Consider the following 21,985-nt stretch of genomic DNA (forward strand, 5'->3'; position numbering starts at 1 on the left):
TATGCAGGGTAGTAACGTTATGAGTTGGGATTATGCTTCATTGTTTAGTTAGCTACAAAATACTCCATTATGCACATAACTACTTCAATAGAATGTTTACGATGTCTACCGATAGTTGTCGCAGTGACACTCTGGCACTCCAGATTAAATTTACAAACACTCCCGCAGTATAAGACAGGCATTAGTCTTGAAATCTTTGGTTGTTTTGTACATAGCTTCAAATGTGAATCCTTAAAAAGATGGAGCTAAAGCTTAAGAGGGTGTGAAAGATACTGAATGGGTGTAGACAAAGAAGAGCTCTCCAGTAGGTACCAAAACATTTAAGTTGTTCAACATTCAAGGCAGAATTAATTTCACATGGTTCCTCAACTGTAGTGCACGATATACAATTTTCTAGCTCGGAGTCTCACCTTTTATTCAACGTAAAAACACTTTCAAAATTTAGCTACAGAAGACAAATGAAGGCAGTCGTTCACATATGGTCATTTTCAAGACTTGATAAATTCTTAGAAGTTTGGGAATTACGTACAGTTGAATTCGGAAGATGACATACACTATAGCCAAATACATTTAAACTTATTTTCACAATTCCTGACAATTTATCCAAGTAAAAATGCCCTGTCTTATGTCAGTTAGGATCACCACTTTATTTTAAGAATGTGAAATGTCAGAATAATAGTAGAGAGAATTATTTATTTAAGCTTTTATTTCTTTCATCACATTCCCAGTGGGTCAGAAGTTTACATTCACTCAATTAGTATTTGGTAGCATTGCCTTTAAATTGTTTAACTTGGATCAAACGTTTAGGGTAGCCTTCCACAAGCTTCCCACAATAAGTTGGGTGAATTTTGGCCCATTCCTCCTGACAGAGCTGGTGTAACTGAGTGAGGTTTTTAGGCCTCCTTGCTCGCACACGCTTTTTCAGTTCTGCCAACAAATTTTCTATAGGATTGAGGTCAGGACTTTGATGGCCACTCCAATGCCTTGACTTAGTTGTCCCTTAAGCCATTTTGCCACAACTTTGGAAGTATGCTTGGGGTCATTGTCCACTTGGAAGACCTATTTGCAACCAAGCTTTAACTTCCTGACATGTCTTGATGTTGCTTCAATATATCCACATCATTTTCTTTCCTCATGATGCCATCAAGTTTGTGAAGTGCACCAGTCCCTCCTGCAGCAAAGCACCTCCACAACATGTTGCCACCCCCGTGCTTCACGGTTGGGATGGTGATCTTCGACTTGCAAGCATCCCCCTTTTTCCTCCAAACATAACGATGGTCATTATGGCCAAACAGTTCTATTTTTGTTTCATCAGACTAGAGTACATTTCTCCAAAAAGTATGATCTTTGCCCCCATGTGCAGTTGCAAACCGTAGTCTGGCTTTTTTATTGCGGTTTTGGAGCAGTGGCTTCTTCCTTGCTGAGTGGCCTTTCAGGTTATGTCGATATAGGACTCGTTTTACTGTGGCAATACATACTCTTGTACCCATTTCCTCCAGCATCGTCACAAGGTCCTTTGCTGTTGTTCTGGGATTGATTTACAGAACGTGTCTCCTTCCTGAGCGGTAAGACGGCTGCGTGGTACCATGGTGTTTATACCTGCGTACTATTGTTTGTACAGATGAACGTGGTATCTTCAGGCGTTTGGAAATTGCTCCCAAAGATGAACCAGACTTGGAGGTCTACAAAAGACAATTCTGAGGTCTTGGCTGATTTCTTTTGATTTTCCCATGATGTCAAGAAAAGAGGCACTGAGTTTGAAGGTAGGCCTTGAAATACATCCACAGGTACACCTTCAAATCGACTCAAAAGATGTCAATTAGCCTATCAGAAGCTTCTAAAGCCATGACATAATTTTCTGGAATATTTCAAGCTGTTTCAAGGCACAGTCAATGTAGTGTATGTAAACTTCTAACCCACTGGAATTGTGATACAGTGACTAAGTGAAATAATCTGTCTGTAAACAATTGTTGGAAAAATTACTTGTGATAGTAATGTAGATGTCATAACAGACTTGCCAAAACTATAGTTTGTTCACAATAAATTTGTTGAGTGGTTGAAAAATGAGTTAATGACTCCCATATAAGTGTATTTAAACTTCAGACTTAAACTGTAGATATAATAGTCATAACGTGGCTAGTAGGCTAACTTGTGATCATTGTCCTTGCTAGTTTGATTGTATCGACATTCCCACCCTTAGTTCCATTTGTCAGTTTTTGTCTAAAATATTGAGTCATTGAAACTGAAACAGTGCCTCCCGAATGGACTGGGATTTACAACCTGATAGCAATATTTTTTGGACTACCAAGAAATGTATTGGTGAATTATATTAATCATGCATTGAACTGCATCCCTCCATTCTGCCAACAATTCCTTAGTGTACACCATGGAATGTTGAGTCAGATATAACCTATTTTTAAAACCTCTTATAAAGTTGTATTTTCTTAGCATAAACTGGGATTTGTATCTTTTTGATTGATATTATGATTGCCAATATGAAACAGACAAAGTAATTAAAACGCTGGCAGTTCCACTTTAATGTTCTGGTCTAGCATTTTCTTAAACAGGGGCACGAGGGAAGCCCTACAATATTATATTTTTCTAAGTAGTGAGAATGCTAGGCAGCAGCCAATGTTGAAAATAATCTTTAGACATGTACTTTTTTCAATGTAGTTTTGCAACAGACTAAAACTAGCAGAAAACACAAATTAAGCTTGAAAAAGGTCAAGCTTTTGCAGTGAGCCACCTGGGTAACCTAGGTAACCACATGTTGTTTTTCCCACAGCTGGGCAGTGTCACTATGTTCTAATACAGACGGGGGTCTATAGCAGTTTTCTAGAATGGGCCTCTGACGACAGCAGTGTTCTAGAATTGGCCTCTCAGACGACAGCACATTACAAAGTTGCCTGTGTCATTAGAATCATCAGCCCATAGTTATTCATAGAATAATCCACTGAGTTTCAGCCATGGATGTCTAAAATTAGCCCTTTATATCGGTCAGTGTCACTTATTTCCAAGCTCCTCCATTATTCATTCATTCCCTCATGAAAAATATATCACACATGAATTATTCATCCCTGGATCTCTCATTCAGTGTATTCACTGCCCCACAATAGGGTTTGGGCAACGTTCTCATTAGCTACTCATGAAAGGGATGGTAGGACATAACACATTTACTATTGCCCTCATCGTGAAAACAAGGCTTCAGACATGACCCATACATGTCAAATCAATCATCACTGAGGTGGCTGGTGCCAGAAATAGCCTTTGCTGACACCGTGTTATGTACCTGACTTTATCAGATGGTGGGAGGATGTGACTTTTAATGGCTTAATGAGATGTTCCTCAGTAGCAAAGCTGTATAACCTCTTGGCCAGCATTTGATAATTTATGCAGTCTCCCAAGTAGCGGCCTAATCATCCATTCATTAATGAGGATTTCGACTTGACAGATAACCTCATGATGACGTATGTTGGGAAAAGCAGGACACAGAGTCTGGAAAGTGTTGTTACAAACGCAGTGACTATATAATATCTCTACCAGAATATCAAATGCAAAAAGACTGACAATTTCATTTAACAGAGACCCTAGAGTTACTATGACTGAGATGTTACAACTGCCCTGGTGCATTTGGCTGATGTGATAACTTAAGAGCTCATCCCAACCTTCTCTCTAAACCTGAATACATTACTGACCAACACACAAGACAAAGATAGGAAGAGATCCACATCACAATATGGTTGGCCAACACCTGCTCAAAAGACTTCAGACAGTGTATAACCTTCTAGAATGTAAAATGTCAAAACAGGCCTATATTTTTATTGTATTCAAATACCAAGCTATACGGTTGCATTCATGTCTTCGCTGGTTATTTATATATTTGGTTATCGATCAGGAGACAGGAGTTGGGGAACATTTTGCATGAAGTTGCCCTTCTGCAATCTGTAACTATATTGCACAGTGAGTCACATGATTCTAGCTTATCCCTGATTAAACATATTGAGAGTGTTACAACTATCCTGTGTTAGAACCACATCAGCTGTAGGCCTAAACTGTACTTTCAGACAAGGTGTATAAAACAAATATTAAACTAGATTTGAAGCAACTGGGCCAGTTCTTTTTGCATTAGTTACTAGTACAGTTACTGTGTGGTTATTTGGTAATTATGCAAGTGAATACAATTTAACTAGGTATCAGTGCAACTTCATGTACAGTGAGAAATTATACAATGAGATACAGTATGATGAAGTATTGTGAATTCTTATTCATTTTTAAACAGTCCAGGTCTGGTCAGCCACTGTGGGCTACCTGACCTAGGTTAATTAACATGTTTTAAATAAATCGGGATGGTTCTAACACAGGATAGTTGTAACACTCTCAATATGTTTAATCAGGGATAAGCTAGAATCATATGACTCACTGTGCACATGGTCAGTTTATAGTCCTCAACGTTTATCTGAAGAAGCAAGACCCTGTGATAAACTGCAGATTTTAATTACATTAATCTGATTGAGGTAAGAAATACATTTTTTTCACCAAATTTGTATTTGCGCTGGCATCACCTGCTTTGTCGTTAGATTCACCAAACTGAAATCAGGTTTATAACCAACGTGTGTAGACATAGTTGATGTAAGTTAACAATGCTAAAGTTTGAACATGTAAATAAATTGAAGATAGCTAATGGCTGCAAGGGTCAGCATTAGTTGTGACGCGCCTAAGGAGGTCTGGATGCTGGGAATGAAATTGATGGACCCACCAAGCCCGTACCCAGGGACTACCATACCACTCAAATTGTTTAACTTGGATCAAACGTTTAGGGTAGCCTTCCACAAGCTTCCAACAATAAGTTGGGTGTATTTTGGCCCATTCCTCCTGACAGAGCTGGTGTAACCGAGTCAGATCTGTAGTCCTCCTTGACTTTCTTGTCCTTAAGCCATTTTGCCACAACTTTGGAAGTATGCTTGGGGTCATTGTCTATTTGGAAGACCCATTTGCGACCAAGCTTTAACTTCCTGACTGATGTCTTGGGATGTTGCTTCAATATATCCAAATAATTTTCTTTCCTAATGATGCCATCTAGTTTGTAAAGTGCACCAGTCCCTCCTGCAGCAAAACACTCCCACAACATGATGCTGCTACCCCTATGCTTCATGGTTGGGATGGTGTTCAACTTGCAAGCCTCCCCCTTTTTCCTCCAAACATATCGTTATGGCAAAACAGTTATATTTTAGTTTCATCAGACCAGAGGATATTTCTCCAAAAAGTACAATCTTTGTTCCCATGTGCAGTTGCAAACCGTAGTCTGGCTTTTTTTATGGCGGTTTTGTAGCAGTGGCTTCTTCCCTGCTGAGCGGCCTTTCAGATTATGTCGATGTAGGACTCGTTTTACTGTGGATATAGATACGTTTGTACCCGTTTCCTCCAGCATCTTCACAAGGTCCTTTGCTGTTGTTCTTTTTGCACCAAAGTACGTTCATCTCTAGGAGACAGAACGCATCTCCTTCCTGAGCGGTATGACGGCTATGTGGTCCCACGGTGTTTATACCTGCGTACTATTGTTTGTACAGATGAACATGGTGCCTTCAGGCATTTGGAAATTGCTCCCAATGATGAACCAGGTCTTGACTGATTTCTTTTGATTTCCCCATGATGTCAAGCAAGGTTTGAAGATTAGGCTAAATTACATAATTTTAGTTATTGGAGGAATACCTGTGAATGTATTTCAAGGCCTATCAGAAGCTTCTAAAGCCATGGCAATTTTCTGGATTTTTAAAGCTGTTTAAAACTTCTTAGGGCTGCAATCCCGTTAACGGGATGATATGACAACAGCCAGTGAAAGTGCAGGGTGCCAAATTCAAAATAGAAATCTCATAATTAAAATTCCTCGAACATACATGTATTTTATACCTTTTTAAAAGGTAATCATGTTGTTAATCCCACTAGTGTCCGATTTCAAATAGGCTTTACAGCAAAAGCACCACAAACGATTATGTTAGGTGACCACCAACTCACAGAAAAACCCAGCCATTTTTCCAGTCAAAGAGAGTCGTCACAAAAAGCACAAATAGAGATAAAGATCATCAAAGGTTAGTGATTCATTTTATCAGATGACACTCATAGGACTTCATGTTACACAATACATGTTTTGTTTGATAAAGTTCATATTTACATAAAATCTGAGTTTACATTGGCGCGTACGTTCACTAGTTCCAAAAACATGATTGATTTTGTATAGCCACATTAATTCAACAGAAATAATCATAAATGTAGATGACAGTACAAGTTATACGCATGGAATTATAGGTATACCTCTCCTTAATGCAACCGCTGTGTCAGATTTCCCAAAAACTTTACGGAAAAAGCAAACCATGCAATAATCTGAGACAGCGCTCAGAAAATAAATACAATTATCCATGTTGGAGTCAAGAGAAATCACATTATAAATATTCACTTATCTTTGATGATCTTCATCAGAATTTACTCCCAGGAATCCTAGTTCCACAATAAATGCTTGATTTGTTTGGTAATGTCCAAGTAACTACTTTTGTTAGCGCGTTTATAGTACACAAATCCAAACGCTCGTGCAGGTCCAGATGAACATCGGACGAAAACTTCAAAAAGCTATATTAGAGGTCGAAGAAACTTTTCAAACTAAGTATAGAATCCATCGGGTGTTGTTATCATAAATCTTCAAGAAAGTTCCAACCGGAGAATTCCTTTGTGTGTAGAGAAGCCATGGAACGCAGGTCGCTATCATGTGAATTGCGCGTGACCAGCCCTTGGCTCTCTGCCAGACACCTGGCTCATTCAGCTCCCATTCAGTCCCACAACACAGTAGAAGCCTCATTCAAGTTTCTAAAGACGGTTGACATCTAGTGGAAGGCCTAGGAAGTGCAACTTCATCCATATCCCACTGTGAATTCAATAGGGGCTGGGTTGAAAAATCAACCAGCCTCAGATTTCTTACTTCCTGTTTGGATTTCTTCTCAGGTTTTTGCCTGCCATATGAGTTCTGTTATACTCACATCATTCAAACAGTTTTAGAAACTTCAGAGTGTTTTCTATCCAATAATAATATGCATATATTAGCAACTGGGACTGAGGAGCAGGCCGTTGACTCTGGGCACCTTTCATCCAAGCTACTCAATACTGCCCCTGCAGCCATAAGAAGTTTTAAAGGAACAGTAAACTTAGTGTATGTAAACTTCTGACCCACTGGCATTGTGATAGTGAATTAAGTGAAATAAGTGAAATAATCTGTCTGTAAACAATTGTTGGATAAATGACTTGTGTCATGCACACAGTAGATGTCCTAACAGACTTGACAAAACTATAGACCCGATGCCAAATTAACTGTTAGTTACTGAAGAGTTGTCCAGTGTTCTGTTTTTCTATAATTTTGTAGAGCGGTTAAAAAACAAGTTAACGACTCCAACCTAAGTGTATGTAAACTTGACTTCAACTGTATATTTATACAGTAATTATTATTTAATGTGTCATCATCTGGGATTTGAACTCACAACTTCTTGGTTGCCGGCATTATGATATTTCTGCTATGCCACCACACCTGTATTCCTGCACTTGTTAAATATACGCTCAAGAAAAACTATGATATTGTATTTCTCATAATGATTCAGGAGTAACATTGAAACATACAGAATACCCTCAAATTGCTGAAATATGTCAATTAAATCAACGATGAGAGAAAAGTCAGATCAAGTGATAACTAAAAGAGCACTGCCGATGGCACTCTGCATAGATTTATTATAGGCATTGAATGTGTAGGGGAATGCTACAGACATTATTGCTCAGCAGAAAGATCAGCACACCTAAAATCCAGAAACTGGGAGTCCAAATCCCAGGTGGGGTTATATTTGAGATGGAACAGCATACCACTTACTTTAAAACCACCATACCATTACTTTACTGGTCCTTCTGTAGCTCAGTTGGTAGAGCATGGCGCTTGTAACGCCAGGGTAGTGGGTTCGATCCCCGGGACCACCCATACGTAGAATGTATGCACACATGACTGTAAGTCGCTTTGGATAAAAGCGTCTGCTAAATGGCATATATTATTATTATTTTTTTAACTTATAATGGTTTGGGACTATCTGGGACCATTACATAACATTTGTGTGCTTAATCTACGTCACTTTTGTTTTCAGCAGACTTCGCAATGGGCTTTGAACGGGGCACCTGGCTCACGCCCGGGGGGCAGCCCGGTTCCAAAATGAATGCAATCACTTTTTACCTGGTGTAACAATGTCTCTTCCGTCCCTCTCCTCGCCCCAACATGGGCTCGAACCAAGGACCCTCTGAACACATCGACAACTGCCTCCCACAAAGCATGGTTACCCATCACTCCACAAAAGCCATGGCCCTTGCAGAGCAAGGGAAACAACTACTTCAAGGTCTCAGAGCGAGTGATGTCACCAATTGAAACGCTATTAGCGCGCACCCCGCTAACTAGCTAGCCATTTCACCCCCCTTTCACCGCCTCCTTTTCTGCAGCACCCAGTGATCCGGGTCAACAGCATCAATGTAACAGTTTTGCTTCTGTCCCACTCCAACCTGGGCTCAAAACAGGGACCCTCTGAACACATCAGCAAAACCACTAGGCAGATAGGCTAGTGGTGAGAGCGTTGGGCCAGTAACAGAAAAGTTGCTGGATCGAATCACTGAACTGATGAGGTGAAAATCTGTTGTTCTGCCCCTGAGCAAGGCAGTTACCCCACTTTTCCCTAGGTGCCAAAGTCATGGATGTAATTTAAGACAGCCCCCCCATACTTCTGATTCAGAGGGGTTGGGTTAAATGTGGAAGACACATTTCAGTTGAATGCATTCAGTTGTACAACTGACATTTCAGTTGAATGCATTCAGTTGTACAACTGACTAGGTATCCCACAAAGCATTGTTATCTATTGCTCCACAAAAGCCACGGCCCTTGCAGAGCAATTGAAACAATTACGTCAAGATCTCAGAGGGAGTGATGTCACCGATTGAAAAGCTATTAGCGTGCACCCCGCTAACGAGCTAGCCATTTCACACCTGTTACACTGGGGTAACCTGTGTCAGATAATCAAATCCCTTCAATATCTAAATGTGAAGTGTTCCAAAAACATGTTTTCCTATGTGAAACATGTTTTCACGTGATCACATGAACTTCACATAAAATCACATGTCATCACAAAGGATCACACGTGTTCACATGTGGAATTCATTTGTTTTTTTCTTCCATAAGGGACACCACAAACATTCAATTGTTTAGTCCAGATGTTGTAGTTTAGTTGAGAAGGACCAATTAATGGAATGTAAAAATAAACATTTTATTAATTCGGCTGTTCTCATGTTCTCAATATTTCGAATGTCGTGATTTATGCATTTATTCAAACTGTTACATTTCACTAAGCCCTGTTTCAACTGACCCGAAGGCGGGGTAATGTTTCCACAAAGTCACAATGTATCTGTTTTATTTAGAGAGATAATACCCATAACCATTTGTAGAAGACAGATAGATGGAAGCTGTTCCTATCACGTTGAATGTAGTAGCTCAAACAATCTATGAGAAATTGACAAAAATGCCAGAAGTGTTACAGCCGTCACCGGATCTCCCCTACAGTACAGTCTGACCAGTCTACACATCAATGTCTCATTAGGACTCATGAAATGATCGCTGGTAAACAAGGCAAGCCACAGTAGGCTGTGATATTGGTCGGTTTATATTACATTTAATCCGTTAATTTGCACACAATGTCAACACTCACCTTCCCTCCACGACTGCGTATCTTCTCCAAAGCAAAAGTTATAAAACTAGGTAGCCTATTAGACATATCTGTCATAGCCATATTCCCGTGATAGTACACCGATACTTGTCCCCTAGTTGAAGTTATTGCGGGTTCGTCCGACTTCAAATAATTCGCTAAACTTTGTTGTTCGCGAGAATTAGGTTTCGGGTTTTTGTCGGCAAACCATCGAATAACAAAATATGACATTTAGGGTACATAAACTACATACGCCGGCGTACCGAGAATGCTCATTTACAATGACAATTTCCGAAGTGAATTTTCATTGGAATTCTAACAAAATAATTCACAGGATTGTGACTCACCGAAGGTTTACACACTTCTCAGAAAATGATAGAACCTTAATCCGTCCTACACGGTGTGGGTGGAGCTGCAGTGAACACACTTTGCTCCGAGAGACCTGTTACGAAAAGGCTATGTATCCTCTGCCCGGCACTAATTCAGGGTATGGGTTTTAGAAACTAGCAGCCTGGTCTCATAGGCTAGACGTAACATAGTAAAAATAAATCAGTGACTGTCAAATTATACTGGACAAAAATATAAATGCAACATGTAAAGTGTGGTCCCATGTTTCATGGGCTTAAAGAAAATATCTCAGACATGTCCATACACACAAAAAGCGTATTTATCTCAAAGGTTGTGCAAAAATGTGTGTACATCCCTGTTAGTGGGCATTTCTTCTTTGCCAAGATAATCCATTAACCTGACAGGTGTGGCATATCAAGAAGCTGATTAAACAGCATGATCATTACACAGGTGCACCTTGTGCTGGAGACAATAAAAGGCCACTCTAAAATGTGCAGTTTTGTCACACACATAATGCCACAGATGTCTCAAGTTTTGAGGGAGCGTGCAATTGGCATGATGACTGCAGAAATGTCAACCATTGAATATTCATTTCTCTACTATAAGCTGCCTCTAATGTCATTTCAGAGAATTTGGCAGTATGTCCAATCAGCCTCACAACTGCAGACCAGTCTAGGACCTCCACATCCGGCTTCTTTACCTGCGGGAACATGCGACCAGCCACCCAGACAGCTGATGAAACTGAGGAGTATTTATGTCTGTAATAAAGCCCTTTTGTGGGGAAAAACATATTCATATTGGCTGGGTCAGGCTTTCAAGTGGTGGGCCTATGCCCTCCCAGGCCCACCCCTGTCTGTGCCCCTGCCCAGTCATGTGAAATCCATATATTATGGCCTAATGAATTTATATAAATTGACTGATTTCCTAATATGAACTGTACCTCAGCCAAATCTTTGAAATTGTTGCATGTTGCGTTCATATGTATGTTCAATATAGTATGATATGTTATGTTAGGTATGGTTATATAAGACAGTAGGTTACTTACTTCAGGATAAAAATGAAAGTAGGGCCTAAAGGTTGTGTGTTCGAATCTCATCATGGAATTGAGCATTTTAGCTAATTAGCAATGAATGAATTACAATGAATTACTACTTTTTAGCTACTTTGCAACTAATTGTTAGCTAACCCTTCCCCTAACCTTAACCCTTTAACCTAACACCTAACCTTAACCCAAAACCCTTAGCCTAGCTAGCCACCTGGCTAACGTTAGCCTCAACAAATTGGAATTCATAAAATATGATACATTTTGCTAAATCATAACATATTGTATGATTGTAATTTGTAACATATTTTTAAGAATTGCAATTTGCAACATACCATACAAATTGTAATACATACCATATCATACACATTATGGACATCCAGAAATGAATACATATCAAATGAAATGTAACTTATCATACTTATTGGAGTGTAATGGATTTACATTCACTATGTTATGTCTACCCCTGATCCAGGTTGCAGCTAGTGACTGACAATGAGCATCTGACATATAATCAGATGAATCAGAATAAGGCCCACACATTGGATAGGTAAATAAAAGTGAACAATGTATAGGACATTTTCCAATAAGGACTCAATAACTGAATGATCAATTATTTTCCATAGGTTCCCTGGATAATCGTCCTAAATCATGACGGCTGGTCATTTTTACAGGGTGAATTTGGTATTGATGCTTGAATACATTTTTTATTTAACTAGACAAGTTATTTAAGAACAATGATTTATTTACAATGATGGCCTACCCCGGCCAAACTCGGACGACGCTGGTCCAATTGTGTGTCACCCTATGGGACTCGCAATCATGGCCGGACGTGTGATACAGTTTGGAGTTGAACTAGGAACTGTAGTGACTCTTCACTAAGATGCAGTGCCATAGTGCTGCGATACTCGGGAGCCCTAATTGACATGTCCTGCACTATTTCATCATTTCCATCACTTAACATTTCAACTGTTCTCCTTGATGATGTCAATGGTACCTCCAAGAATCAGGATGGCTGCCCTTCACAGGTGCCATCTAGCACCAACCCCTGTTACAGCTCTGAGGCAGTGAGCCAACACCAGGCAGAGGGAGGGAGTGACATCCAGCAGGAGATCTATTCCAGGCCTAATGGCCACAGATTAAACCCCTGGTTTGGGAGATGTTTGTGTCAGGTACCTCTAAACTTGTGTAACTGACAAGTGGAGTAAATTTACTTAATCTTGTAACAGAAGATGGTGAGCAAAGAAGGTTAGGTGGGTCTACACACTCTCTGTGTCTGAGAGCACTATTCTGTAGATTAACTGCACTGATTTATAAGGGGGTTTAGAAGGAGTTTATACTGTTAATTGTAAATGTATTGATTGTTTTCTAACTGTTTATTACAGATTTATAAACTATGGATGAAATTGTGTGACTGTCACTGGAGAAAACCCCCATATATCTCAATCCTAGTCAAGAGAGATACAGAGCTTGTGGCTGCATGAATAAATCCCCAGCACTTGGCAGCCCCTGCTGGTGAATCATCATCATCATCTCCTGTATTCATTTGATGATTTTCATCCACCAGAGGAAGCTATTGCCTTCTGTATCTCACACAGCTAACTTGAGGGTCTCTCTTTACATTTGTCCAGTTCCAAATGTAAACTAGTCCCTAATAGACACACCGTCTGAAAGGACTGTCTACGTGAGTAAGCAATATGATGAAAATTACACCTATAATTTATGCCTGATACTAATTGTCTACACAAACTCCATTCCCTAGTGTAGTGGTCTTCAATCATCATTCAAAATACCTACTGTGTGTGCAGGATTTTGCTGTAGCCCAGCAATAACACACCTGATTCCACTAATAATATCAACTAACCCCTTGATTAGAATCAGATATGTTAGTACTGGGATGGAACAAAAGCCTGCTCAGAGGGTTTTCAGGGACATGATTGAAGAACACTGCATAAATGGGATCGGAATGAACTATATCAAAATATCTCTTAACCCTTTCACACCTTCCAGACAGGCACTAAACTACTTTACCAGAGTTTGTACAGTAAATCACATCTTTGAGTAGGTTTGGCCATAGTCGGTGATATTAAAACAGCTGAAGGTTGCATCAGCATGCAGGGCAACCTTACTGAGGTCTTACATCATAAGAAGACCAGGCAACATTCCATTACTAACAGATGAATACCCCCACACTGTGACCTGCTTCCTCATAGCAGAGAGCTCAGATTTGAGACAAAAGTTAAGGTTTGCTGAAAAATAGTTTACAGCTGAAGAATAAGGTGTCTCTTGGGGATGCTCCTCTGCTTCAATACACGTGAACTGTGAGCTATATTAACATATGGAAGTAGCCATTCTCAAAATAAAAAATGTTTTACTCATCCTCTAAACCAGAGTATCCAAAACTTGGTCTCTTGGGCAAAAGGCTAAATGTGCACCCAGGTGGTTTGGGAAACCCTGCTCTAAACTGATGGTTCTTTTACGGATAAAATAACTGATGGTTCTCTCAAACAAAAAATGACTTTAATTGATACACAAAACATGAAAAAAACTCCCTTATTAATGAGTTCATTTAATTTAGTAAAAGTGCAGCTAAGGTGCTGAAACCTGTTTTTCTCTTGAAGACTTATTTTCCCCCCTCCATGATCTGTGTCTCCACTCCTATGCTACGTGTTATTTCTGGATGTGGAAACAAGGCAGGCCATCACAGGAAGCTGGACAACATGGAGACGGATGCACATCCTGTTCCCCTGCCCCTTTTCCCTACTGTATGTTGATGGGATTCCCATGCTGCTATTGTTGCTATTTTTACATGCATCTTGACATGCAATAATTTGCAGGCAGTAACCAAAGTGAGCTATGAAGTTCTATGTGAAGGGTTATTCAATCCAGTCATCCAATAATGATAGAGAACATTGTGTTTGCCTTTGCCTATAAGATCTTAGTTGGAGACTGCACTATATAGCCCTTTATATACAGTGCACAGCCTTACCACAATGAAAACAATAACGGACTGGTCTGTAAGAATGTGTAGAAATGTGAGCAAAAACCACAAGATGTTATCAACCATTACAGTATGTAAAGAGGGTCTCTTCCATCAAGTTCAACAACTGAGACATAAACTGAACAAGTTCCACAGACATGTGACTAACAGAAATAGAATAATGTGTCCCTGAATAAAGGAGGGGGTCCAAATCAAAAGTAACAGTCAGTATCTGGTGTGGACACCAGCTGCATTAAGTACTGCAGTTCAACTTCTCCTCATGGACTGCACCAGATTTGCCAGTTCTTTCTGTGAGATGTTACCCCACTCTTCCACCAAGGCACCTGCAAGTTCCCAGACATTTCTGGGGGGAATGGCCCAAGCCCTCACCCTCCGATTCAACAGGTCCCAGGCGTGCTCAATGGGATTGAGATCCGGGCTCTTCGCTGGCCATGGCAGAACACTGACATTCCTGTCTTGCAGGAAATCACACACAGAACGAGCAGTATGGCTGGTGGCATTGTCATGCTGGAGGGTCATGTCAGGATGAGCCTGCAGGAAGGGTACCACATGAGGGAGGAGGATGTCTTCCCTGTAACGCACAGCGTTGAGATTGTATGCAATAACAACAAGCTCAGTCCGATGATACTGTGACACACTGCCTCAGACCATGACGAACCCTCCACCTCCGAATGGATCCCGCTCCAGAGTACAGGCCTCGGTGTAACGCTCTTTCTTTCGACGATAAATGCGAATCCGACCATTACCCCTGATGAGACAAAACCGCGACTCGTCAATGAAGAGCACTTTTGCCAGTCCTGTCTGATCCAGCGATGGTGGGTTTGTGCCCATAGGCGACATTGTTTCCGGTGATGTCTGGTGAGGACTTGCCTTACAACAGGCCTACAAGCCCTCAGTCCAGCCTCTCTCAGCCTATTGCGGACAGTCTGAGCACTGATGGAGGGATTGTGCGTTCCTGGTGTAACTCGAGCAGTTGTTGTTGCCATCCTGTACCTGCCCAACAGGTGTGAGGTTTGGATGTACCGATCCTATGCAGGTGTTGTTACATGTGGTCTGCCACTGCGAGGATGATCAGCTGTCCGTCATGTCTCCCTGTAGCGCTGTCTTAGATGTCTCACAGTACGGACATTGCAATTAATTGCCCTAGTCACATCTGCAGTCCTCATGCCTCCTTGCAGCATGGCCAAGGCACGTTCACGTAGATAAGCAGGGACCCTGGGCATCTTTCTTTTGGTGTTTTTCAGAGTCAGTAGAAAGGCCTCTTTAGTGTCCTATATTTTCATAAATGTGACCTTAATTGCTTACCGTCTGTAAGCTGTTAACGACCGTCCCACAGGTACATGTTCATTAATTGTTTATGGTTCTGTCACGCCCTGGTCGAAGTATTTTGTGTTTTTCTTTATGTATTTGGTCAGGCCAGGGTGTGACATGGGTTTTTGTATGTGGTGTGTAGCTTAGTGGGATTGTAGCTTAGTGGGGTGTTCTAGGAGAGTCTATGGCTGTCTGAAGTGGTTCTCAATCAGAGGCAGGTGTTTATCGTTGTCTCTGATTGGGAGCCATATTTAGGCAGCCATATTCTTTGGTTGTATTGTGGGTGATTGTCCTGAGTGTCTTGATGTCCTTAGTCTGTGTTAGTTTGCACCAGTTAAGGCTGTTTCGGTTTTCACTATGTTTATTGTTTTGTAGAGTTTGTGTTTTGGATTCGTGTTACGTTGTGTAAATAAACATGGATCAAAATATACGCGCTGCAGTTTGGTCCGACCCTCCTTCACCATTAGAAAACCGTGACAGGTTCATTGAACAAGCATGGGAAACTGTGTTTAAACCCTTTACAATGAAGATCTGTGAAGATATTTGGATTTTTACGAATTATCTTTGAAAGACAGGGTCCTGAAAAAGAGACGTTTCTCTGTTTGCTGAGTTTAGTACAAAAGCACTAAACATGTAGCTGAAAGCTATGCTTTTCATGTTGAGGTTGAAGATATGGTGTGGGGTTACTTTTTTCATCCTCAGACCAATGTTGGCTCTATGTAAGTAGTTCAGTAATCTAAACATCAACAGAACATGCTTCTTATACATAGCCTTTTCACTCTAGAAGTGCTGAGGCGTAGTCAATGTAATGTGACCTAATTTCTAATATGATGTCACAAATTCCTTGGCACCAAACACTGGGCTACTGTGGCATGTTGAGTGATTTCCTAAACTTTATTGCTGCTCAGTAGAAACACTACTATGTTTGAGAGTATCTAAATGGGTGCTTTTTAGGCAAGGAATAATTGGATATACTGCATGTCCACAGAGGAAAAAATGGTGCCCATGTTTGGGAAAAGAGAATCAAACGATGTGCCGTTAGACACCAGGGCATTTTAACAATTTGGCATGGCCCGGCATTGAATGGACACATCCCCCTCCTGCATCCCACGCTACAAGCCTCGCAAATCAGACAGACACAGCTGCAAACGTGGCACTGGGAGGAAGAGGTGGACAGTAAAACCTTTGCAACTAGAAAGTAAACTTTACTAAATCATAACAATTATAATACCGAAGTACTTTCTACACCCTAAAAATGATTATTCTTCAGCATTCAGCCTTGCAGTAAGGCTATGGTAAATCATGTTGCATGGTCTAAAACTGTGTACAGTATATTAAATAAGCATAATTTCAGAATACAGAACTATGAAATTTATAAAAACTCTGCCAGATGTCTGTCGACAGTGTGAATGAGCACTCAGTGTGTCTCAGGCTTTAGGACCTGGAGGGGGAAAGTCCATCTGCATAGCTGCTCCACAGTAATGGGATACAGTGGGAGGGCCCAGCTCAGCTCACTGTGCATGGAAAATCACTGAACCTCATTGAAATACTTATTTTCCCAACTTCCAGAAATTCATTTCCCACGGTTTATAGACCAGCTGAAGATCTGTCCGTGTAGAAGCTGAGAGAGATACTAGAGTAAAACTGCTGAAAGAGCCTGGTAAGTTAAAGGGGGATGAGATGGGAGTGAGAGTGGGGGAGGGATATTCACTGAACTGTTAACTGAAGGAAAATGTCTGACCAGGAATGTGAAAAGTCCCTCCATTTTGGGCTTAGGGTTATAAAATGCCTTTAGAGAATGTAGTGCTGCATTAGAATACAGCTTCATGTCGTTGAGCATTTTGTCGGCCAGTTGAATGGAAAAGATGCATGCGAAAAGTTGCCAGGCTAAAACATACTTCTTCCTCCATCTTCAGTGTTCACGCTTAGTTAATGGATCACATAACAGTGAAAATGTTGTGATGATCAATTAAAAGTGATTATCATTTGAGTGGCAATGCTGCTTTGAACTGTGCCTTGTCTGTAGAGTAGGCCTATCTTATTAGTAACGGCCCCACCCAGCAACAGACTATCTGTGCTCTGATCTAACGTACAGTTTGCTCTGCCATGGGGCATCTCTCTTTACATGGTGGTAGAGAGTGTCGAGTCTCGAGAAAGCATCCAATCGATTACGCAGAGGTAAATAAGCGGTGTAATTTATAAACATACTGTATGTTCAGACAGATATTAATGATGATGATGATGTAAACTTAAATATCCCTCCTCCTATAGACTCTCTCACACTGTGGCAGTGCTGATTGGTCCGTTTTTTTAAATGATAGATATAATGCAAACTGAGAATGTATTGAAATCATCTGTACTTCCAACAAAACTTTGAAAACATAATCCCTATAGCACAGACATGACAGCCTGAGTAAGCTGAAATATCAAACTTTCTGTTAAGACAGTGAAACATTTGAAACCTTGCACCTGCTTAAAAGGTCACTCCTTCCAGGCCTCAGAGGATGCATACAATCCTTTTGTTTAGATTCTGCAGCTGAATCTGACCCTGTTGAGCACTTGTCTGTGTAGTCTTCCTGTAGGGCAACACTCCTTCGAGTAGCAAGAGAAAATAAAAGTGATTGGTCCACCAGATGAAGCGAGAGCTTGATTGAAATATCGTAGGTGTTCTACAGCTGCAGTATAAACATGGCTCTTGAGTCTTGCCTTGAACTTGGCATGGGCAAACCTGCTCTCAGATTCTCCACCAATGAATTACATTACAGACCGCATACTGAAAGCTTAGTATACCACACAGAATGTCTATTCTGCATCATCCAGGATGAATAAAGGACGAGTGGTATTCCACTTGAATCTCAGCAACGGGTTGGAGAGGTGGGTTATCTCCTTAACTCGTGCTATGACTGGCGAGAGTAAGGAGAGAAGTCCTACAAAGGTTTTCTGTTCTCAAAATCCAGGGCAAATTTCATTTAATTTTCCTCTGACACTAAAGATTTGAGACTCTGTTGCTCTGTAATTCCTCTGATTCTCTATCATGTCCCCTCTCAGGTCTTTAATGATCATTCTGACACTATGTGGGTGACTAACCTGGTAGCCATGGCCCTACTGGCCACCGCAGCCTCCGCTGCTACTGCCGTCTTGGCAGACAAGGTCCTAAGTAACCACGCCACCCTGCTGGCCAACAACAGCGCCAGCCTGGCCTTTAGCCTCTACCAGAACATGGTCAAGGAGAAGGACCTGGAGAACATCCTCATCTCCCCCGTGGTTGTGGCCTCTTCCCTGGGCCTGGTGGCCCTCGGGGGCAAGGCCTCCACCGCCTCCCAGGTAAAGACTGTGCTGAGTGCCGACAAGGTGAAGGACGAGCAGCTTCACGCCGGCCTGGCTGAGCTCCTAGAGGAGGTCAGCAACTCCAAGACCCGCAACGTCACCTGGAAGATCAGCAACCGCATCTACAGCCCCAGCTCTGTCAACTTCGCAGATGCCTTTGTCAAGAGCAGCAAGAAGCACTACAACTATGACCACACTAAGATCAACTTTAAGGACAAGAAGAGCGCTGTGAAGTCCATCAACGATTGGGCGGCCAAGTCCACCGACGGCAAGCTGCCCGAGGTCACCAAGGACGTGGAGAGGACCGATGGGGCCATGATCATCAATGCCATGTTCTTCAAACGTGAGTTTGATCTTACAAAGCACCAGCACTTGGGAGATACTCTTCTCTCTTTTGCCTGGTTTTTTATCCATTCACATATTTACTAATTTACAGTCAATTGTATTTTACTTTCAATCTGAACAGCCCATTGGGATGAACAGTTCCACCAAAAGATGGTGGACAACCGTGGCTTCCTGGTGTCCCGCTCTCACACTGTTGGTGTACCCATGATGCACCGCACAGGTTAATCAATTACAACATGTCCCTCAACATAATATTAAACAGTATATTTAAACTGAACTGGGGTGTTTTAATTTCAGTGTGAAGGAAGATGTACAGAAAAGCTCTAGAAATGTCTCTGAGTCTGTACTCATATTGGTTGTACCTGCAGGTCTCTATGGTTTCCACGAGGATACAGTGAATAAGCTTTTAATCCTGAGCATACCCCTGGCCCATAAAAAATCCAGCCTGGTGTTCTTCATGCCCTACCACGTGGAGTCCCTGGAGAGGCTGGAGAAGCTGCTGACCTGCAAGCAGCTGGATGACTGGATGGGCAAGCTGAAAGAGACGGCTGTGGCTGTGTCTCTGCCCAAAGTCAGCATGGAAGTCAGCCACAACATCCAGGTACTGGAAGAACCTAGACATGGCACAAGCCATTGGTGAAAACCACATTTATTAAATGTTTATGAGATGCAAGTTTCAATAACATGTTAGTATACACTAACTATACAGTACACATCCCCGATGCTCTTAGGTGGCTGAACTCCTTTACAACTCTCTCTCTCTCTCTCTCTCTCTCTCTCTCTCTCTCTCTCTCTCTCTCTCACACACACACACACAGAAACACCTTGGGGAGCTGGGTCTGACAGAGGCTGTGGATAAGACCAAGGCGGACCTGTCCAACATCTCTGGGAAGAAGGACCTGTACCTGTCCAACGTCTTCCATGCCTCTGCCATGGAGTGGGACACTGATGGGAACCCCATCAATACCAGCATCTTTGGCACCGATAAACTGAAAAACCCCAAGTTGTTCTACGCTGACCACCCCTTCATTTTCCTTGTGAAGGACACCAAGACCAACTCCATCCTCTTCCTCGGCAGACTGGTCCGACCTAAGGGCGAGAAGATGAGAGATGAATTATAACAACTTTGAGTCTTAGGTGAAGCGTTTTTGTATGCACAGGCATTTGTGTGTGTATGTGTTTGTATTTTCCTATGCAAAAGAGAGGAGAGGGAGAAAATGAATTGTACATTTTATAACTCAAGAGTACATTCCCATTTCATCAACTATGTGCCAACATTCATGCCTGTTTTTCACAATACATGATTCAGAAATATATTTTTGTGTATTTTGTCCTGTGTTGTAAGAAACAAAGCATTGTGTACTCCAAAAAAACATTAACTTCACCTTAACATGGTATCATCATCAAGCCTGCAATCCAAACTGAATAGAAAGCGATATTCTGTTTGGATTCCAGGCTAGTTAGTAATCACCATCGCCACGTGGCATGTTTGAGTATTTTAATTAAGGGCAGATCACAGGATGGATACTTACATTAAGTATGATCTCCCAGACTATCGCCTTAAATATAAAATCAGTGTTACTCTCAGGGTTTCCTCTCCTGTCTGTCTGTCTGTCTGTCTGTCTGTCTGTCTGTCAGTCTGGGACCCCAACTGAATGCACGCTCTGTTTCACTATTGTTTCACTTTACTTTGAATTCCAGACGATTTGTTTCTACCAGTTTACTTGAGATTAAGTCAACATCAAATTACGATTGTCGGGGTATTCATACTCTTTATTAAAAATAACTCATTGTGATAATCTCATTCAAATGTGCTGAGCAAGTAAACTGTTTCTGTTTTCTTTACAACTTTTGATGTGATTACCGTGTACCCGTCACCAAATATCACATTTTTGTGAAATTCGTGTGGGTTCCAATATCTTTAATGTAAAAAAAATGTTTTTTATTTCACAAGCCTTTTCACAATCTTACTACATGGTGCTAGCCTATTGTTCACTCCCACAAAGCACATGAATCTATGACCCAGGGGACGCGCCTCTGTTTGGCTTTTTACTGATCCGCACTGAAAGCACTGCTCTGTACTCTTTAGCTAACTAACCTCTGAGTGAAAGAAAGGTGATGTCTGTGGAAGACTTTTGATTAATCAGCCAAGCCCTGTCTCAACACTGTCACGTTTTGCAACAAAAAAAATGCTTTTTTTGGAACAATGGTATGAGATAGAAGTTCTCTTTTTCCAATAAAATGGTAAAACAAAAGAATGTTGTAATGTGACTTGGTTCGAGGAGGAACTTATGGTGACAACTAGGAGGGAATGGCAGGGTTTGTGAGGTCAGAGGTCAGTGCAGGAGCTAATAGGAGTTTCCAACTGATTGGCCAAAAGGAATTACAGCTATACGACTTTAGAAAATTCACAAGGTTGTGCTACCAAAGGAAATGAATATCTTTCAAATGTTATGCTGAAACACCATCTACTGTATGTATTGTGAATGGCTTTGCATAACAGTGCATGTCATACTCTCCAGTGCCACATCTCCAAACCGTGACAACCTATGCAGATGTCTATAGCAGCTACTATGTCCAGATCATAGCCTTATATAAGTATTGGTCAGATGGAGTGGGATGCCATAGGCAAAGAAGCCCACAGGATTCCCACCATGGGCCGATTGAGTGTTATGGGACCATTCACATATCCAAGTTAGGTTTGCATCCCAGCAGCATACCACCCTGCATCCCACTGCTGGTTTGCTTCTGAAGTTAAGCAGGGTTGGTCTTGGTCAGTCCCTGGATGGGAGACCAGATGCTGCTGGAAGTGGTGTTGGAGGGCCAGTAGGAAGCACTCTTTGCTCGTCT

The 21,985-nt window shown here is 41.4% G+C and overlaps 2 protein-coding genes across 3 annotated transcripts in view; one reads left to right on the plus strand and one right to left on the minus strand.

The window, feature by feature from the left end:
* LOC118390115 (glycerophosphodiester phosphodiesterase domain-containing protein 5-like) overlaps positions 1-10,428 on the minus strand; it is a 51,481-nt gene extending 41,053 nt beyond the window's left edge. Inside the window, exon 1 of one of the 2 annotated variants that reach the window (XM_035780355.2) lies at positions 10,109-10,428. The gene's annotated coding sequence lies outside the window, so the exon portion shown is untranslated. The other variant, XM_035780356.2, reaches the window with a different exon arrangement.
* Positions 10,429-16,932: 6,504 nt separating this feature from the next.
* Positions 16,933-21,393, plus strand: serpinh1a (serpin peptidase inhibitor, clade H (heat shock protein 47), member 1a). Its single transcript, XM_035780360.2, has 5 exons — positions 16,933-17,123; positions 18,512-19,133; positions 19,257-19,355; positions 19,504-19,736; positions 19,954-21,393. Exons 2-5 carry the CDS (start codon positions 18,536-18,538, stop codon positions 20,254-20,256), a joined length of 1,233 nt encoding a protein of 410 aa, XP_035636253.1. The 5' UTR covers positions 16,933-17,123; positions 18,512-18,535; the 3' UTR covers positions 20,257-21,393.
* The last annotated feature ends 592 nt before the right edge of the window (positions 21,394-21,985 follow it).

The sequence above is a fragment of the Oncorhynchus keta genome, chromosome 11, assembly GCF_023373465.1.
Source record: "Oncorhynchus keta strain PuntledgeMale-10-30-2019 chromosome 11, Oket_V2, whole genome shotgun sequence".
In the NCBI taxonomy this organism is placed as follows: Eukaryota; Metazoa; Chordata; class Actinopteri; order Salmoniformes; family Salmonidae; genus Oncorhynchus; species Oncorhynchus keta.

Coding starts and splice junctions, on each gene's coding strand:
- serpinh1a (XM_035780360.2), top strand. CDS start 18,536: ATGTGGGTGACTAACCTGGTAGCCATGGCCCTACTGGCCACCGCAGCC. Junction 19,134..19,256: donor CAATGCCATGTTCTTCAAAC/GTGAGTTTGATC, acceptor CAATCTGAACAG/CCCATTGGGATGAACAGTTC. Junction 19,356..19,503: donor ACCCATGATGCACCGCACAG/GTTAATCAATTA, acceptor TTGTACCTGCAG/GTCTCTATGGTTTCCACGAG.